The sequence below is a fragment of the Anarrhichthys ocellatus genome, unplaced genomic scaffold (genome assembly GCF_004355925.1).
Source record: "Anarrhichthys ocellatus isolate YVR2014 unplaced genomic scaffold, GSC_Weel_1.0 scaffold58, whole genome shotgun sequence".
Taxonomy (NCBI): Eukaryota; Metazoa; Chordata; class Actinopteri; order Perciformes; family Anarhichadidae; genus Anarrhichthys; species Anarrhichthys ocellatus.
Genome location: NW_022280088.1, coordinates 1,767,177 through 1,782,270, shown reverse-complemented (window position 1 = coordinate 1,782,270; position 15,094 = coordinate 1,767,177). Strand labels below are relative to the sequence as shown.

General features: G+C 39.4%; 2 protein-coding genes across 4 annotated transcripts; one reads left to right on the top strand and one right to left on the bottom strand.

The window, feature by feature from the left end:
- Positions 1 to 5,023: 5,023 nt before the first annotated feature.
- slc25a4 (solute carrier family 25 member 4) lies at positions 5,024 to 7,260 on the top strand. The gene is made up of 4 exons (XM_031871435.1): positions 5,024 to 5,198; positions 5,871 to 6,357; positions 6,453 to 6,593; positions 6,715 to 7,260. The coding sequence occupies exons 1-4, from the start codon at positions 5,088 to 5,090 to the stop codon at positions 6,870 to 6,872; spliced, it is 897 nt and encodes a 298-aa protein (XP_031727295.1). The 5' UTR covers positions 5,024 to 5,087; the 3' UTR covers positions 6,873 to 7,260.
- Positions 7,261 to 8,052: 792 nt separating this feature from the next.
- cfap97 (cilia and flagella associated protein 97) lies at positions 8,053 to 14,076 on the bottom strand. Of its 3 annotated transcripts, none has more exons than XM_031871380.1 (5): positions 13,464 to 14,076; positions 11,919 to 12,886; positions 10,901 to 11,181; positions 8,668 to 8,830; positions 8,053 to 8,209 (listed from the first exon to the last, which is right to left on the bottom strand). In XM_031871380.1, the coding sequence occupies exons 2-5, from the start codon at positions 12,859 to 12,861 to the stop codon at positions 8,094 to 8,096; spliced, it is 1,503 nt and encodes a 500-aa protein (XP_031727240.1). In that variant the 5' UTR covers positions 12,862 to 12,886; positions 13,464 to 14,076; the 3' UTR covers positions 8,053 to 8,093. The 3 variants fall into 3 exon arrangements, with proteins under 3 accessions (XP_031727240.1, XP_031727242.1, XP_031727241.1); XM_031871382.1 differs by having other exon boundaries at positions 11,919 to 12,808; XM_031871381.1 differs by having other exon boundaries at positions 8,053 to 8,206; positions 11,919 to 14,076.
- Between the last annotated feature and the right edge of the window lie 1,018 nt (positions 14,077 to 15,094).

Genomic DNA, 15,094 nt, shown 5'->3' with positions numbered 1-15,094 from the left:
CATGGACACTACTTTTCCATTCCATTGTGTCATTTTTGAGAGCACTATATGGAGAATAAATCTCCATATAGAATAAAATGGAGGATAGTGAATATAGGGCACTATAGCAAATAAGGAATGATTGAAGAGACAGTTTCTGAATGTTAGTGTCGTGTAGTTTATGTGCACTACAACTAAGATGAGCAAATATTCCATGAAAACACTTTTTGTTCTTTGTTGCTATATAGGAACTGTGAAAATACATAATATGTTATTATTCATATTGATGTTGTTGTTATTATCATTATATGAACATTGTTGATTTCAGATTTACCACTCATCCTGGGGACTCACTGGTGTTTGTAAAACTGCACTGTGCCGTGCCTTGCCCGACCACACAAACTGTTACTAGATATTTTTAGATGATAACCATAACAGGACATCTGTTGATGAGTTTTAAAATGATCACAGCCGAACGGCAAAAGACCACGAGTACAGTTTTGTTTAACTCCCCCCAACCTCAGACTTCCTTCTCTTAACACTCATCTTTCTCTCACAATCTTTCCACCTCGGCACTAGATCTGCTCTCATATTCTCCATGTATTAATTTTCACCCCACCCCTCTTTCTCATGAACCTCGCTCCCTCAGCCTCTGTCTCTCTCAGCTTCCACCCCCACTCCCGCCATGTCCATCCCTTCGTCCCCCACTGACTGTGTGTCTCCAGGTTTTCCTGATTTGTCATGGGGATTTCTCTTCGTTCTCCACAGCAGTGTGTTTATGTGTGTGATTTTCCACCTTGCCCTGCCATGGGCACTGCCCTGACTGCGGGTGAGAAACGTCAGCTGCATGACACTGTCTCGCTCTCTCTTCCCACATGCGCTTTTCACTAATATTGTCAGCCTCTAAAACGTTTGTGAAAACAGGCCAACAGCCAAAATGCACGATAGAGAAGAGGGGAAACACTTAAATAATCTCCTTCCCCCTGACTCCTGGAGAGCTCAGTCTCTAAGTCTGCTCAGGGAGACTCAGTCTGCATCCCAGCCTGTTGGGTTTGAGGCAAGATGATTGTATTATCATTATGACTTTAACCAGGAGACTCATTGAGAGGGAATAAACAGCCAACATGATCTTCTTTTAGGAGGGAACTGAGCTTTTGTTGACACATAGCCCTATTCTCTGCTGGTTAATTCTACTTGTATTATTGTATATATATATATATTTTAAAAAAAAACACAAGTATGTAGGTACACAGAGTTAACGTGTATGTATTAAAACATCATCTAAATTACAAAACTGGTGAGGTTGTGTTAATTATTTTAAAAGGGTAGGGCTGGCATTATTCTATATTTTGTTTGTCAACAAATATATACCATAAAAAGCACAAAAGTATTGTTTATGTTGTCTGTGTGCCATAGAGCGCCATTGTCGGATTAAAACAATTGAAAACACACCAATGAGCCACATGTTGCATTGAGTGACACTTCAATATGATGGAAAATTTAGCCTATTAGTTTTGTTGTCAGTTCCACATTCACCATCCTGCTGCCTTAAATACTCACTGCAGTACCAAATGTGTATCAATCCGCAGCAGAAAATAGTCCCGACCGCATGCACTATTTACTACTGTCTGAGTAACTTTGCTAAAAACTAAAGTGACCAGCTGTTTAGGGGGAATTAGCCAGACTATTTAAAAAGTGAGACTGTAGTGCTATATTTGTGGGCCATATTCAAACATTTATGTCTTCAGTAGGAATCAAAGGGCTTGGTTAGACACACTAACACTTTGTTGTTTTAGGTCTTTACAAGGGATTTGTTGACAATAAGACAAATATTGAATGACATTAACCTTTGTGAGCAGCAAACAGATATCCAAGTAAACAAGCAAATGTTTTTAAATAACTATTATAGTGTTCACATGTCCTTAGGATTTAGAGATTAAACTTTTATATAATAGTAACTTTTATTGTAAGGAATTATACAAACCTGTGCTGCATCTATGCAAACTTATATACTAAACTTAACTAATCTATGTGTTAACAATAATATCTTTCAAATGTCTTTTTTTTTCAAATTCATGTTTTGAATTAGTTTGTAGAAGAATTAAATCCTAACCAGAAATTCAGTCTGAATCACACGCTGGAGTCAGAAGTAACCAGTGCTCCTATGCTGGTGAGTTTTGACCCTAATATCTGTGGTTTTAACCCTGTCTGACACTCATAATCTCCATTATCTTTGAGTCTCTACTGGTCTAAGATCTAAGGTCTAAGACGGTAGGGGACCAGAAGAATAAAGAGATTCTCGTCACAGTTACTTCTTAACAGATAAAATCAGTGACTGTATTGGTGTTGGAGCTGTGCGTAACGGCTTTGCTTATGTGCATGTTTATGTGTGTGGCGGGGGGGGGGGGGGGGCCAACTGTCTGACACCTGCAGCTCTTCATACTCAAAATGCAAATCCAAGCCCACACCCCCTCCACAACCCCTCCTTCAATCTCCAAGATCCAAGGTTACTGAGCAACGACTTTTGCAAATCTAGATCAGATTTAAATAAAATTATAAAAAGAGTTTCAACAGCACTAAACAAGTTACATTTGTTTCTGGAAATAACATGAGAAGAAAATTTGCTGATGTGCCAGCCAACCTACTCTGGCAAGGCTCCTCCAACCATCCAAATTGTTACTAGATATATTTTAGACGATCACATGTGCAGCCGTTGGTGAGTTTTACAAAAAAAAAAAATCCTTTTTGGAAATAATAGAAGAGGCAAATTTGCTGATATCAAACTCCCCAAGTTTAAAATCATACAAACTATGATGACAATCCAGAGAATTTGAGAAGTAGTTTAATGTCACGTTCCCAAAATAAGATTGATAGAGGTATTAATAATAACTGTAAACTTAAACAACATCATGAAACCATGTTGAAACCAGGCAATCACAAACAGCTCAGAATAAAGATGCTTTAAATGAGAAAATTGTGAATTGGTCTATGTGCTCAGAAACTGCAAAAACGATGACTACTGCCTGCCAAAAAGCAGGTGCAAGACCCTGTGTTAGCAAGCATCTGCCTAACTGAAGTGTTCACGTGAACAAGATGCTGAATCCCTAACCAGCTCTGAGGTTGTATGCCTTGCAGCTGGTCCTGACCTCTGACCTGGCTGGTGGGGGCTACTTAAGAAGATTTCTCTGAGGGGAACCAGTAAAGTGGTGCATTATTTGTATTGTTGTGAGTGGAGTGTGGAGTAAATTAGGAAAAGCACCTGTTTCACTGGGTACCACATTCGCCCTCTGGGGATGTCAGTGATGCCCTTTAATGTAAACCAGCTCTCTAGTGCCACCCACTGACTAGACAGCACAACACAGCAGCATGGGGATGGGAAAGCAGAACCACAACCAAAGAAAACTTCAGACAAGCCATTATACCAGTTTACTCTGTAAGTTTAAATCTATGCACAACAACACTATAGATCAAGGTTTTATGAGAAGTCTCAATGTTGTTTTACTCATCCTGTTAGCATGAGGGTCTACTACCCCACTTACATTTCCCTCACTTTAAAAAAATAATCTATAAAAACAAGCTAGAGCGATTTCGTAAGAATTAGTGATATGATAATATCATTTTTATTGAGGATTTATGAGTGGTGTTAGTAATTTAATATTGTCCTGTTGGGAAACATCTTACACCTTGTAAGTTTGACAATGAATCAACACAGTCAAGCAGCGCCACCAAGTGGTCGTGAGGTGGGGTGGCAGTTACAGTCCTATAAGGAGGGTGAAACCCTTTAAAACGTATTCTATTGTATTATCAGGTTATTTCAATTGAATAAGTATTTAGTTATTGATATTTCTTTCAAATCCTTTTCAGAAAAATCTCGTGTTTGACACTGAGGGTGTTTGTAATTATAAAACCGATCTTGCCACCAGGACATTTGTTATTGCAATAGTTTATGTATTGAAAGACACACTTTTTCTAATCATATGAATGAAGCAGTCTTGGACCGAACCACACTGCTGGACTATAAGCTGTAGTACATTGTGGCCAACGTCCCTTCAGCCAAGTTGGCTTCGTTTTGGATCATATTGCTTGTTCGTGTCGCACTGCGGGCACGAGGCACTTGTGATGTCCCATTTGTCAAGTCAGCCAGTATTAGATTTTCGGTACGATACTTCACAACAAAATTGACTAAAACAATGTTGTTGCTTTTATATGGGTATTGGTGGCATTTATTTTGAAAGAAAAAATGATATTTTCCGTTGTATCTCCTCGTCCCCAGCTGACTTGATTCGGGTTTCGGACAGGTGGCAAAAATGTATGTGCAGCAAAACGGTCAGTGAGTGAGCTGACAGTGAGCTGTTAGTGAGCTGACAGTTTTTCTGTTTCCCTTTTTCCTTATTTCCCTTTTAGTTCCTCATCCATCCGACCTCTGACCCAGAATCAACATTTGAACCTGAAGTTTCATCCCTCATGGTGTAATGAAAATAGGCTTTAATTTGTCATGGTCTTTATAGCCTAAAAGCACGTTTATGTGTGAAAATAATGGAATAAAAAAACCCACTGTGCCTGAGTCTCTTTATTTCCAGGGCCATACCACACATATGCTGTGAAACGTTAAAAATGATTTATGACTGTACGAAGTTCACCACAGATGGCACCATTTAAGACACATTTCCTAAAACTCCTATCTTTATTTTAATAAGGCTGCTGGAAACTCAATTGACCACCGTGTATGTTTGGATTATGGATGAAGAGGCTTGGATCAGCAGGAATTAAGGCAACTACTTTACTATGGTTATGATTATTAGATGACAAATATATCTATGTTTTAATAATAATCAAATTACACATATTGTGTCCTTTAAACGTCCCTGGCTTGGCCTAGTCCTGACTTCAGGAACATGGCGCACGTCTTAACCTTCAACCTCGGATATTTATTCAGCCTCGTTTATCTGTTCGACAAAACACAAATCCATCACTGAAATGTCTCGCGATACATGGCGCAGATATATTAGGACAGATGGGAGGGCTTGCACACTTCGATGGGCGTTTGAGGACCTTGGTGAAGTTTGGATCAGTCAGGGGTCTCAAATCTGCACAAGAAAGATCCAACCATGTCGGACGCGGTGATTAGTTTCATGAAGGACTTTTTGGCCGGTGGCATTGCCGCTGCCATCTCCAAAACAGCTGTCGCTCCCATTGAGAGAGTAAAGTTGTTGCTGCAGGTAAAATAATGGAACGATCTGATGCCAAACGCATGGCCGCATGGTCATTATTTTGTGCATAAAGTGTGCGTAAATGTTGGGTTAGTGATAAACCAAACGTTAAAATGTAAATCTTGAATGGATGTTGATAGAAAAAAGGTATGCACTGTGTAAGTTCCTATAGGTGTATAAAATCAAGGGGCACGTGAGAGGACCTGGGTCGATGTGGAGATGGTTTTACGCATTGGACTTTGCAATGTTGCTTCAATGATGGAAATGGTGACAAGGACTCCAAATATAAGTCAAAAAATTGCCATAACAGTAGTTTGTGAGCTATTTGTACGTTTAACAAGCTAAGTATTCTATACTTCAATATAACAGACGACCGCAGTAATATCTAGTGCAATTCAATTGCTAAATTTAACTTGAACTGTAATCTAATATACAGCTGATTCTCAAGTGACAGGAGTGTGCATGTAGACTGAATAAGGCCTACAACTACACACAGTAATGCCTGGCCGGCAAATTATAGGTAGAAGTTATTACAATTGCAATACAAAACAATATTCTGTTGCTAATAGAAACTTGTGCATGACAAAGTTCCATTGCGCAGCGTTTTACAAGATAATTAACCACAGTTTGAGGAAGTTATACGAGTATTTTTGAATGTCCTTTTATTGTCTTTACTCGTAGGTCCAGCATGCCAGCAAACAGATCACCGTAGATATGCAGTACAAGGGAATAATGGACTGTGTGGTAAGGATCCCAAAAGAACAGGGCTTTATTTCCTTTTGGAGAGGCAACCTGGCCAACGTGATCCGTTACTTTCCCACCCAAGCCCTCAACTTTGCCTTCAAAGACAAGTACAAGAAGGTCTTCCTCGGTGGTGTGGATCAAAAAACACAATTCTGGCGTTACTTCGCTGGTAATCTCGCATCTGGCGGTGCCGCTGGGGCGACTTCGCTCTGCTTCGTCTACCCTCTCGACTTCGCCAGAACAAGACTCGCTGCCGACATCGGCAAGGGCGCATCTGGGAGAGAGTTCAGCGGTCTTGGAAACTGCCTCTCAACGATCTACAAAGCCGCTGGCCTCAAGGGTCTTTACCTCGGATTTAACGTGTCAGTGCAGGGTATTATCATCTACAGAGCGGCCTACTTTGGATGCTTCGACACAGCTAAAGGTGCGCACATCTGGTCGATCGAAACATGTTCTTAAAGTAGTATGTTTATTTTGTATTTCGTGTCGAGCTTGCGATTTAATTCCTCCATCATGCAGGTATGCTGCCAGATCCCAAGAACACGCATATCGTCGTCACCTGGATGATCGCCCAGACTGTCACCGCTGCAGCTGGTATAATCTCATACCCCTTCGACACCGTCAGACGTCGTATGATGATGCAGTCTGGACGGAAAGGAGGTGAGCGTCACTCATGCTTGTGTAATCTAGTGATGCATTTGATTGTTTTTTGCCCAATTACGCATTTTACGCATGCATCCATGGGCATTATGGTTCACTATCCATGTCTCCGTGTCCACAGCTGACATCATGTACAAAGGCACAATTGACTGCTGGAAGAAGATCCTTAAGGACGAGGGAGGAAAAGCCTTCTTCAAGGGCGCCTGGTCTAACGTGATCAGAGGCATGGGTGGTGCCTTTGTGTTGGTGCTGTATGACGAGATCAAGAAGTACACATAAACTTTCTAATCTCCCAGTCCCCAAAGAAACCCTTCACTTTAATAAGTCTTAATTCTTGTGATAGAGTGAAAACAGCTTGTGGTGAATTACAATGTGGGCATGTACTGTAAAGGTAGCTATACTTGACCTGGGTTAACATGCCTCCTCAGGGATCTGTATATATCCTATCTACGAGGTACAAACAGTTATTTCAACTTGACAAAGTCAAGCCGGTGTTTCATTGGAGATATTGTGATGATGCAAGATATGACGTAACTACTCCTCATATGTCAGTCAGTTGGTAAAGCAGTTGCTGAAGCTCTTGTTTCGTTATGTTGTGACCACTCTGAGCCATGTATCCCACCTCACACATTATTTTATAAAGAATAAAGATTTATTAGTCCATTAATCCAGTGTTTTTGATGCATGCTCTGTTGTCGGGGCACCCTGTCATCTGCAGTTAAATGTACCTTTTTCACAGTAGACCTTCTGACTTATATTAACACAAACAAAATCTGTCACTTATGGCAATAAGGATGGCTCTGTTCTATTCAAGTGTTTCAGAGCCAGCATGCATAATACCAGGACCCTGAAACTAAAGCAGCTAAATGGAAGACAGCAATCATTGACTTTATTACTCACATCTGTGCTGTTACATGTCAACAGCCTTCAGTGAAAAAGCTATAGAACACAATGCAGTTAAAACACAGTAATAAGGATTCTATTAACATTTTCCACAATCTTTACATTGGAAAGTGACATTCAGTAAGTGCACCTTGATTTTCATTTATGGTAGACGTCTTGGCAAAAAAATCTGTTCAAATATGTGAATTCATCAATTTTGCAGTGACACCTGCTCCACTGATGAACAATATCCACCATAAAGCTGAGAGGTTTTTGGTTTTGTATAGAACCTTTTCATAATGTTATGAGTACCACATACATATATTGAGTATGTACAACCACTCCCCTAACCAACAACCTATTGTTATAACCAATTGTGGTATATGTGCTCCATTGGTTTAAGGAGAGAAGAGATTAGACAAAGATGTTCTGTTCAACATTATGCTATTGAGCTTGTTATAAAATAAAAAAATAGCACACCACTACCTGCTGGAACAGGCAGCTTTATTTTATAAGGAACAGAAATACGTAACACCAAAATAATATTTCAAGTATCTTTTTTATTGTTTAAAGCGATGTATTTCTTTGTAGATTAGATATCTGAAAATGGCAATGTTCTCAGCACCAGGCTGCACTGGGCTGTTTTTTTGACCTGGGTAAGGGTGTTTTGCTGAAGTTAGTAGTGTAAACTGCTCTGGAGCTGTAATGGGTGGAACTGGCTGGCCTAGGACCTGCTGGTGTGAACGACAAAGAGATATGTTCTGATTACAGATTAACCATTTCATCATCAAATCAGAAACCTAATGTACCTTTTGAATTTCTAATCCAAATTTCTATTGAGAAGACAATATATCACTTACATTTAATATTTGACCATTTCAACCATAACAGGACATAATAAACACACACAAACTATCAGAGTTAAAAAAAACAACAACTATCTACTGTTGGCAAAATATTTAAAGTTTGAATCTTGAACCCAGCAATGACATTAATTTTACACAATTCGACATAATGTAACTAGAAACTCTTCAACCATGTTAAATATATGGCATGGGGAACATCAGTAAGTCTACTAATCTGTTTGGCTTGTATGAGGAGGTACTCAATCACCATGTTGTTATGCTGTTTAGGTTATACAGCACATTTTAAACACAGCAAAAGCTGGCAGATCCAGACCTAAGGTCCCTACCTGAGGGCGTCTTGCTGGTCGACCGCTCTGACATTGTGGTGGACATACAGATGGGGTATGAAGCAGCTCCCACGATTCTGGTGTTTCTCTGGTAGTCCTTCAGTTGTTCTGAACACTTTAGGCCGGGTGTTGGCTTGACGGACTCCAGCCTCTTCAAAAAAGCCTGAAAGAAACAAAATGACATTTTTTACAGAGTAAGTAATGATTCAAAACAATCTATGTTCTATGAATGCTAATTGTCTTGGCAAAAGGAAATCAGGGTTGAAGTACATTTTCAGGATATCGGTCAGGTTCAACTTGAAAAGATGTAGGCATGTATAAATATACAGTGTATAGATAAATATATAGAATTAATATATTGAACAATAAAACCTCAAAATGCAGCAGGAGTTTTACGTGAACTATAAAGCTTCTTCTAGCATTTGATTCATTGAGCCATTTGCTGAATGTCGATCACATTAGTTCTGGCTTTTAAGCCACAACATACAAAACACCATATCACATTCATAAAGACTGTATATTTCACAAAATGAATAGTATTTCACTCAGAAACACTGAACAAATAGTCCCCATTCTACAGGTCCTAATTACATTTTGTAAATCGGAAAATATCTGGGACTTCAGAGCAAACACAACCAAACTGCATGAGGCAAAACAGTGTAAGCAAGTGGTTGAATGTCATACATGCAGTCACACTCCCACATGCATGCTGTGCAGAAAGACACCATAGCACGACAGGACACTTACAAGCTACACTGCTTTTGAAAACTGTTTGCTTCTATCACAAAGTGGTCAAGCAGAGTTGATCCATGGGGTGAGAGGCCAAAGCTACAGAGGCTGAACTGTCTTATAACGTCACTCTGTGACGTTGCTAGTTTGCCACCTGCTGCCATCTGTTCAAGTCCATCCATGTCTGCTTTTAGGGGAGGCACTCTTAACTCAACTTACTAGTATCCTTAAATAAATGTAAACTAAAGTACAGTAAAGTATAAAGTAATATTGCACAGAAAACCACACAGGCTAAAGTTACAAAAACATGTTTATCTATTGTATCACTAATTACTTACTTAATTTGCAAATTCTCCCAGAAAATGTTTTTCTGTCTGCTTCTACAATTGCTGATTAAAACAAATTACAAGGACACTTAATCAAAAATCAAGTCAGCTAAAAGTATCCTTTCCAGTCCTTCCTGGAGAAGTTGAGGAATACATCTATTTTTTAAAGTAATATTTGAGAATAAAAGCAATGGATGAATATATATTTTATAAAAACATGTAAGGCTTTAATTAAGATGAAAGCATGGTGTGATGGAAATTAAACAGACATTATTTTATTTACTTAAATGGCACACAGTATATTCTCAGTGACATAAAATGACCAAGAGATGAGGAAATATCAGCTACGCATTTCAGTAGCAGTATTGATTGACGTGATTACACAAATTAGAAATGTGAAATTATTTTCTAGAGACACAGCAGCACCAGTATAACCTACTACCTGAGGATTAATTACTTTAGATGGTTTTTTTATGTTGCTGTCCTATTGTAAAAATCACAAACTTTCTGTAAAATGATCTCTTTCTGTGTAAGTTTGTGTCTCATTACTAACTTTGCTTCTTCACCGGAGCCTTTGTGCTTTCTCGCCTCACAGGTTTCCATGGATCGTGGTTTTATCTGGACCCTGGTCCAGCCTCCTGCCGTGGCCCCGCTGACACCCACTGCTACTTTCTTTGTTATTATTAGTCACATTGTTGCTATTGCCGATACCATTACTTATTTTATTATCATTGTTATTCTACTGTATCCACTTCTGCGGTTATTACTAGTAGTCGTAATGTTTCCATCATTATTATACTTACTACTCTCATTATATGAATCATTTCTGTCACATGCATTGAATGTGTTGCAACTCTGTTATGTTGTTCATTCTGTACACATGACATCTGTCACACTTCTGTCCATCCTGTTAGAGGGATCCCTCCTCTGTTGCTCTCTCTAAGGTTTCTTCTTTTTCTCCCTATTAAAAGAGGTTTTTTGGGAGAGTTTTTCCTGTTCCGATGCGAGGGTCCCGGGACAGAGGATGTCGCACGTGTACAGATTGTAAAGCCCTCTGAGGCAAATTTGTGATTTTGGGCTGTACAAAATAAATTGAATGGAATGTAGAGACTACTAATGTTTAGAGTTTAGTTTTTATATTAAATTGAGTATCATTCCACACAGGAGGATAAACTCACCAAGTTTTCCTTCTCGATGCGTTGCTGTTCCCGCTGCCTGTTGAGTGCGCTGTGAGAGAACCGAATCTGAGGCAACTTGCTGGCCGTGTGGGTTTTCTTCCTCGCTGTACTTCCTGGTCTGGGCCCTGGAGATTGGTGCGAAAGCTCACGAAGAAGACGCTGGTTCTCGCGATCTATGCGTCGGACCTCATCGTTGGTGAACGAGTAGTTCTTCCTGTTTCTTGGCCCAGTACAGCAGAAAACCAGTTTACCTCCAAGCTGACTCTCTGACCTGAGGGAGCCTGATTGGTGAAAAGGACGTTTATTACAATGTCTTCATCTGCATTTTAAAAAAGGAGTTATTGTGTTTTATGCCATGTTGAAATTATTTTGTTTATGGTGTACTACTAAAACATGTGAAAAACTAAATTTTAAACATTTCTATACCTTGTAATTCCATCATTTACATTTTGCAAGAACATTCTAGTATAAGTGAGGTAGAATCTCAATTTAATGTTATCCATTTCAGTATAATATTCAACATGCTCAGCGGGAATTGTTCCTGATGTACGGTGTAGGGAAAGATCGTCTGTTGACGTTTAGTGCAAATCTAAATTACGAATATATTCAGGAACTACAGTATACAGCCGTATATGAATTCAACTAAAAGCTCAAAACCTCTGTGTGCTGTAGTTCAGTTAAATATCATTTGCTTAGAAACAGGCAGGTTTAATGGTCTCCTGAAGAGAAGAGGCTTTGTTGTGCAATTTAGGTGAGATTATAACATAAAGTCCATTTCACGTTTTACTTTTTATTATATGATTATTTTAGGATAATCTTTTTTTTTGTGGGAGTTTATATTTGTTAAGTTTGGGACAGAGGACAAAGCCTGTTGTTTGCAATGTGTTATATGTAAGAAGTTATGTTCTTGTCTAAGAGCGGAGTGGTCACAAACAGACATTGCTTAGTTTTAAGGGGCCAGAAACCAAAAAGAGCATCAAAAACATAACTGACAGACAACGACGGCAGTTTTACTCACACTCATCTACATCCCGATCTGAGTCCTCATCCTGATGCATGTCGCTAAGGCCACTGGAGGGCACACTCTCCAACTGCTGCTGCTCTTTAGGGCTTCCCTCTTCAGCCTCTGTGTGGTTCAGGTCCAATGACTGGAGAGGGCTGATGTCAGGAGAGGAGAGGGGGCTCACATCTGTCACTGTATCCTCCGACTCCTCTGTACGGCTGATAAGCACGTCCCGGGATCCTGCTGAGCCCGCGCGGGTCCTTCTCACTCCAGGGTATAAAGAAAGCTTGTTGGGCCTGGGAAGGGTGGGGGAATATACACTGCTTCTCCCACTTCTGCTGCTAGAGGAGCTCTCTGAGTCTGCATCTACGCTGTTCTCAGTTGAAGTGGGGGATGGACTCCGGGTGTGAGAATTTCTTATCTGTTCTTTAGGAGATTGTTCATTTCTCCCTTTTGAGCCTGAGTTTTTGGATGGCAATGCATCTTCTTCATACTCATTTGGTCTCTGGCTATCCACATCCTCACAATCTACCTCCCTGATCACATCCAATAACGCCATAAATGTTCCATTGTGCCTTTCAGACTGCAAATCAGAGTCTGCCTCACCATCACTGCTAATATGGGTGGCTTTATCTGATGTGCAGGCAACAGATGATTCACTGGACGCCCTGCTACTCTCTTCTTTCTTTGATTGACAGCTGCTTTCTCGCCTTTCTGCTCTGCTGCCACTGTTGTCGACTAGCTTCAGGTGTTTTTTAGTCTCATCTGTCCTCGGAGACAAACCACCTTCTGTTTTTTTCGTCTGTTTTGCATGTAGCCTCTCAGGTGCTGGTGGGCTCTCCTTTTCAGCCCTCAAGCCTTTCTCCATCTTTTCCACTCCATCTCTGCTGCTATCATCACAGTCACTGTCAAAAAACGAATGATCCACTTCACCTTCTAGTTCACTGGGGTTGAACATGGCAGACTTCCCCAACACACTGAACCTATAAAGTAGTGTAAGATTGAGATGTTAAAGTTGAGTTAAAGTCAAAGAACTGTGACTATGGTTTTTCATGTTTCAACCAATTAACTAAAAATTACGTTTTTATTACGTTGTTTTGGAGATTTGATGATTTTATTCACCACTGCACTGAATCCACTGGGTTACATTCAGTTCCATACAACATGAAAATCAGGTCGTAAAATCTTAAAACTTGCTTAAATTGTATGTATGACCTGCATCAACACACAATTATAACGTATGGTTGGCAGAAACAGATCCAGCTTTGGTGCAGATGTCCTCTGTGATGGAGAATTTAGAAGATATTCAATACAAACCAAATGTATATATAGCGTTACAATAAAATGTAGAATGAGATATGGACAAACAATATATGGTAACGGTCTCTAAAGACACTTTTCACCGTGTAGTATGGTAATACGTCATGGAGGCCAAGCATGATTTAAACATACTACTTTCATCTTGATAACGGTTAACTAGAGTATGTTGGCTAACTTAGTCCAACTATGTTATAGTTGCTTAGGTTAGCTAACTTTAGCTGAAAGACAACGAAATCTTACCTGGCTACAAGCTACAGCTAGCTGCCGACAGCGTGAAGGTGCCTGGTAACTACGCAACGTCACATCCTGGCAAAGATTACGTTGGTGTTGCGAGCATAGGGGCAGAGCCGTATAAAGAGAGAGTCGCGTTAACGGAAGTTCAACAATTCTGGTCGTCACGTGATTCACAAAGACTAAAGCTAGTTTCAGGAAATACTTGGCGGGTGATTCGAATGCGTAGATAGACAGAACTGCGATTTGCGCTAATTAGTAGACAATAAATTAATTCCTTCACCTTTAATATTCATATAGAGCAACGACTAAATATGTATTTAGTCACATCAATTGTGTGTGTTTTTAAAAGTAATATATCAATATTATCAAAATAATATTTCAGGAAGTAACAGAGTTACTGGCCTTTTTGACATATTTGAGGCTAAAGTAGCCTTGTTTAAAAGGAACAGTGTGTGAGATTTAGTGGTGAGGTTGCAGATTGCAAGCAACAACATACCCCTGCATTCACCCCTCCCTTTCTAAGCGTGTCGGAGAACTAATATCTCTGTTATTATTGTGTAACTTTAACTTTATAATTGTAGCTCGTACTCCAAAATCTATATCCTCACCATTATATACACCTACAACTCTACAATAACACACCTAAATATTATTAAGCTAATTATATAGGATATTTAATATTAATAATTAATTCCCCCCAGCCTGCAAAGAAATCCCATTTAGAAGCCGTTATCCCACTAATTACACAACCTATTGTTATAACCAATTGTGGTATATGTGCTCCATTGGTTTAAGGAGAGAAGAGATTAGACAAAGACGTTCTGTTCACCATTATGCTATTGAGCTTGTTGTAAAATAGCACACCTGCTGGAACGAGCAGCTTTATTTTATAAGGAACAGAATATACGAAACACCAAAATAATATTTCAAGTATCTTTTTTATTTTTTAAAAAACATCTCTTGGATCAACAAGAACATTATAAATATGAGAAAAGGGAGCAAACAATGCAGATGTAACGGAAACATCACTCTCTGAAACAGTTGTTATCTCAACACAGCTAAGTATAGGACATTCTTCACTAAATTAAAGCTAGCTTACTGTCTTGAAGAGTAACTGCAGTACTCTGAAGCCACAGCTGAAGTATTCAAATGCGTTACAATATCTCTGAGCTCAGATCACCATTTGCTATATTTTAGCATCAAAGAGTGGAAAAACAGTCCATCTTCTTAATGATTGATAAGCATGACAACACAAAACACTGAATAGTTATTTGAGTCAACTAACAGTAAGATGAACACATGCATGTAAAAAAAGATGCTTTAAGCTCAGTATCTTGGCAATGTAAACTTTTGTGATGAGCGTACACCAGCGATGTATTTCTTTGTAGATTAGATATCTGAAAATGGCAATGTTCTCAGCACCAGGCTGCACTGGGCTGTTTTTTTGACCTGGGTAAGGGTGTTTTGCTGAAGTTAGTAGTGGAAACTGCTCTGGAGCTGTGGTGGGTGGAACTGGCTGGCCTAGGACCTGCTGGTGTGAACGACAAAGAGATATGTTCTGATTACAGATTAACCATTTCATCATCAAACCAGAAACCTAATGTACCTTTTGAATTTCTAATCCAAATTTCTATTGA

Coding starts and splice junctions, on each gene's coding strand:
- cfap97 (XM_031871380.1), bottom strand. CDS start 12,861: ATGTTCAACCCCAGTGAACTAGAAGGTGAAGTGGATCATTCGTTTTTT. Junction 11,182..11,918: donor AGATCGGGATGTAGATGAGT/GTGAGTAAAACT, acceptor TTCACCAATCAG/GCTCCCTCAGGTCAGAGAGT. Junction 8,210..8,667: donor GACCAGCAAGACGCCCTCAG/GTAGGGACCTTA, acceptor CGTTCACACCAG/CAGGTCCTAGGCCAGCCAGT.
- slc25a4 (XM_031871435.1), top strand. CDS start 5,088: ATGTCGGACGCGGTGATTAGTTTCATGAAGGACTTTTTGGCCGGTGGC. Junction 5,199..5,870: donor GAGTAAAGTTGTTGCTGCAG/GTAAAATAATGG, acceptor CTTTACTCGTAG/GTCCAGCATGCCAGCAAACA. Junction 6,594..6,714: donor GCAGTCTGGACGGAAAGGAG/GTGAGCGTCACT, acceptor CCGTGTCCACAG/CTGACATCATGTACAAAGGC.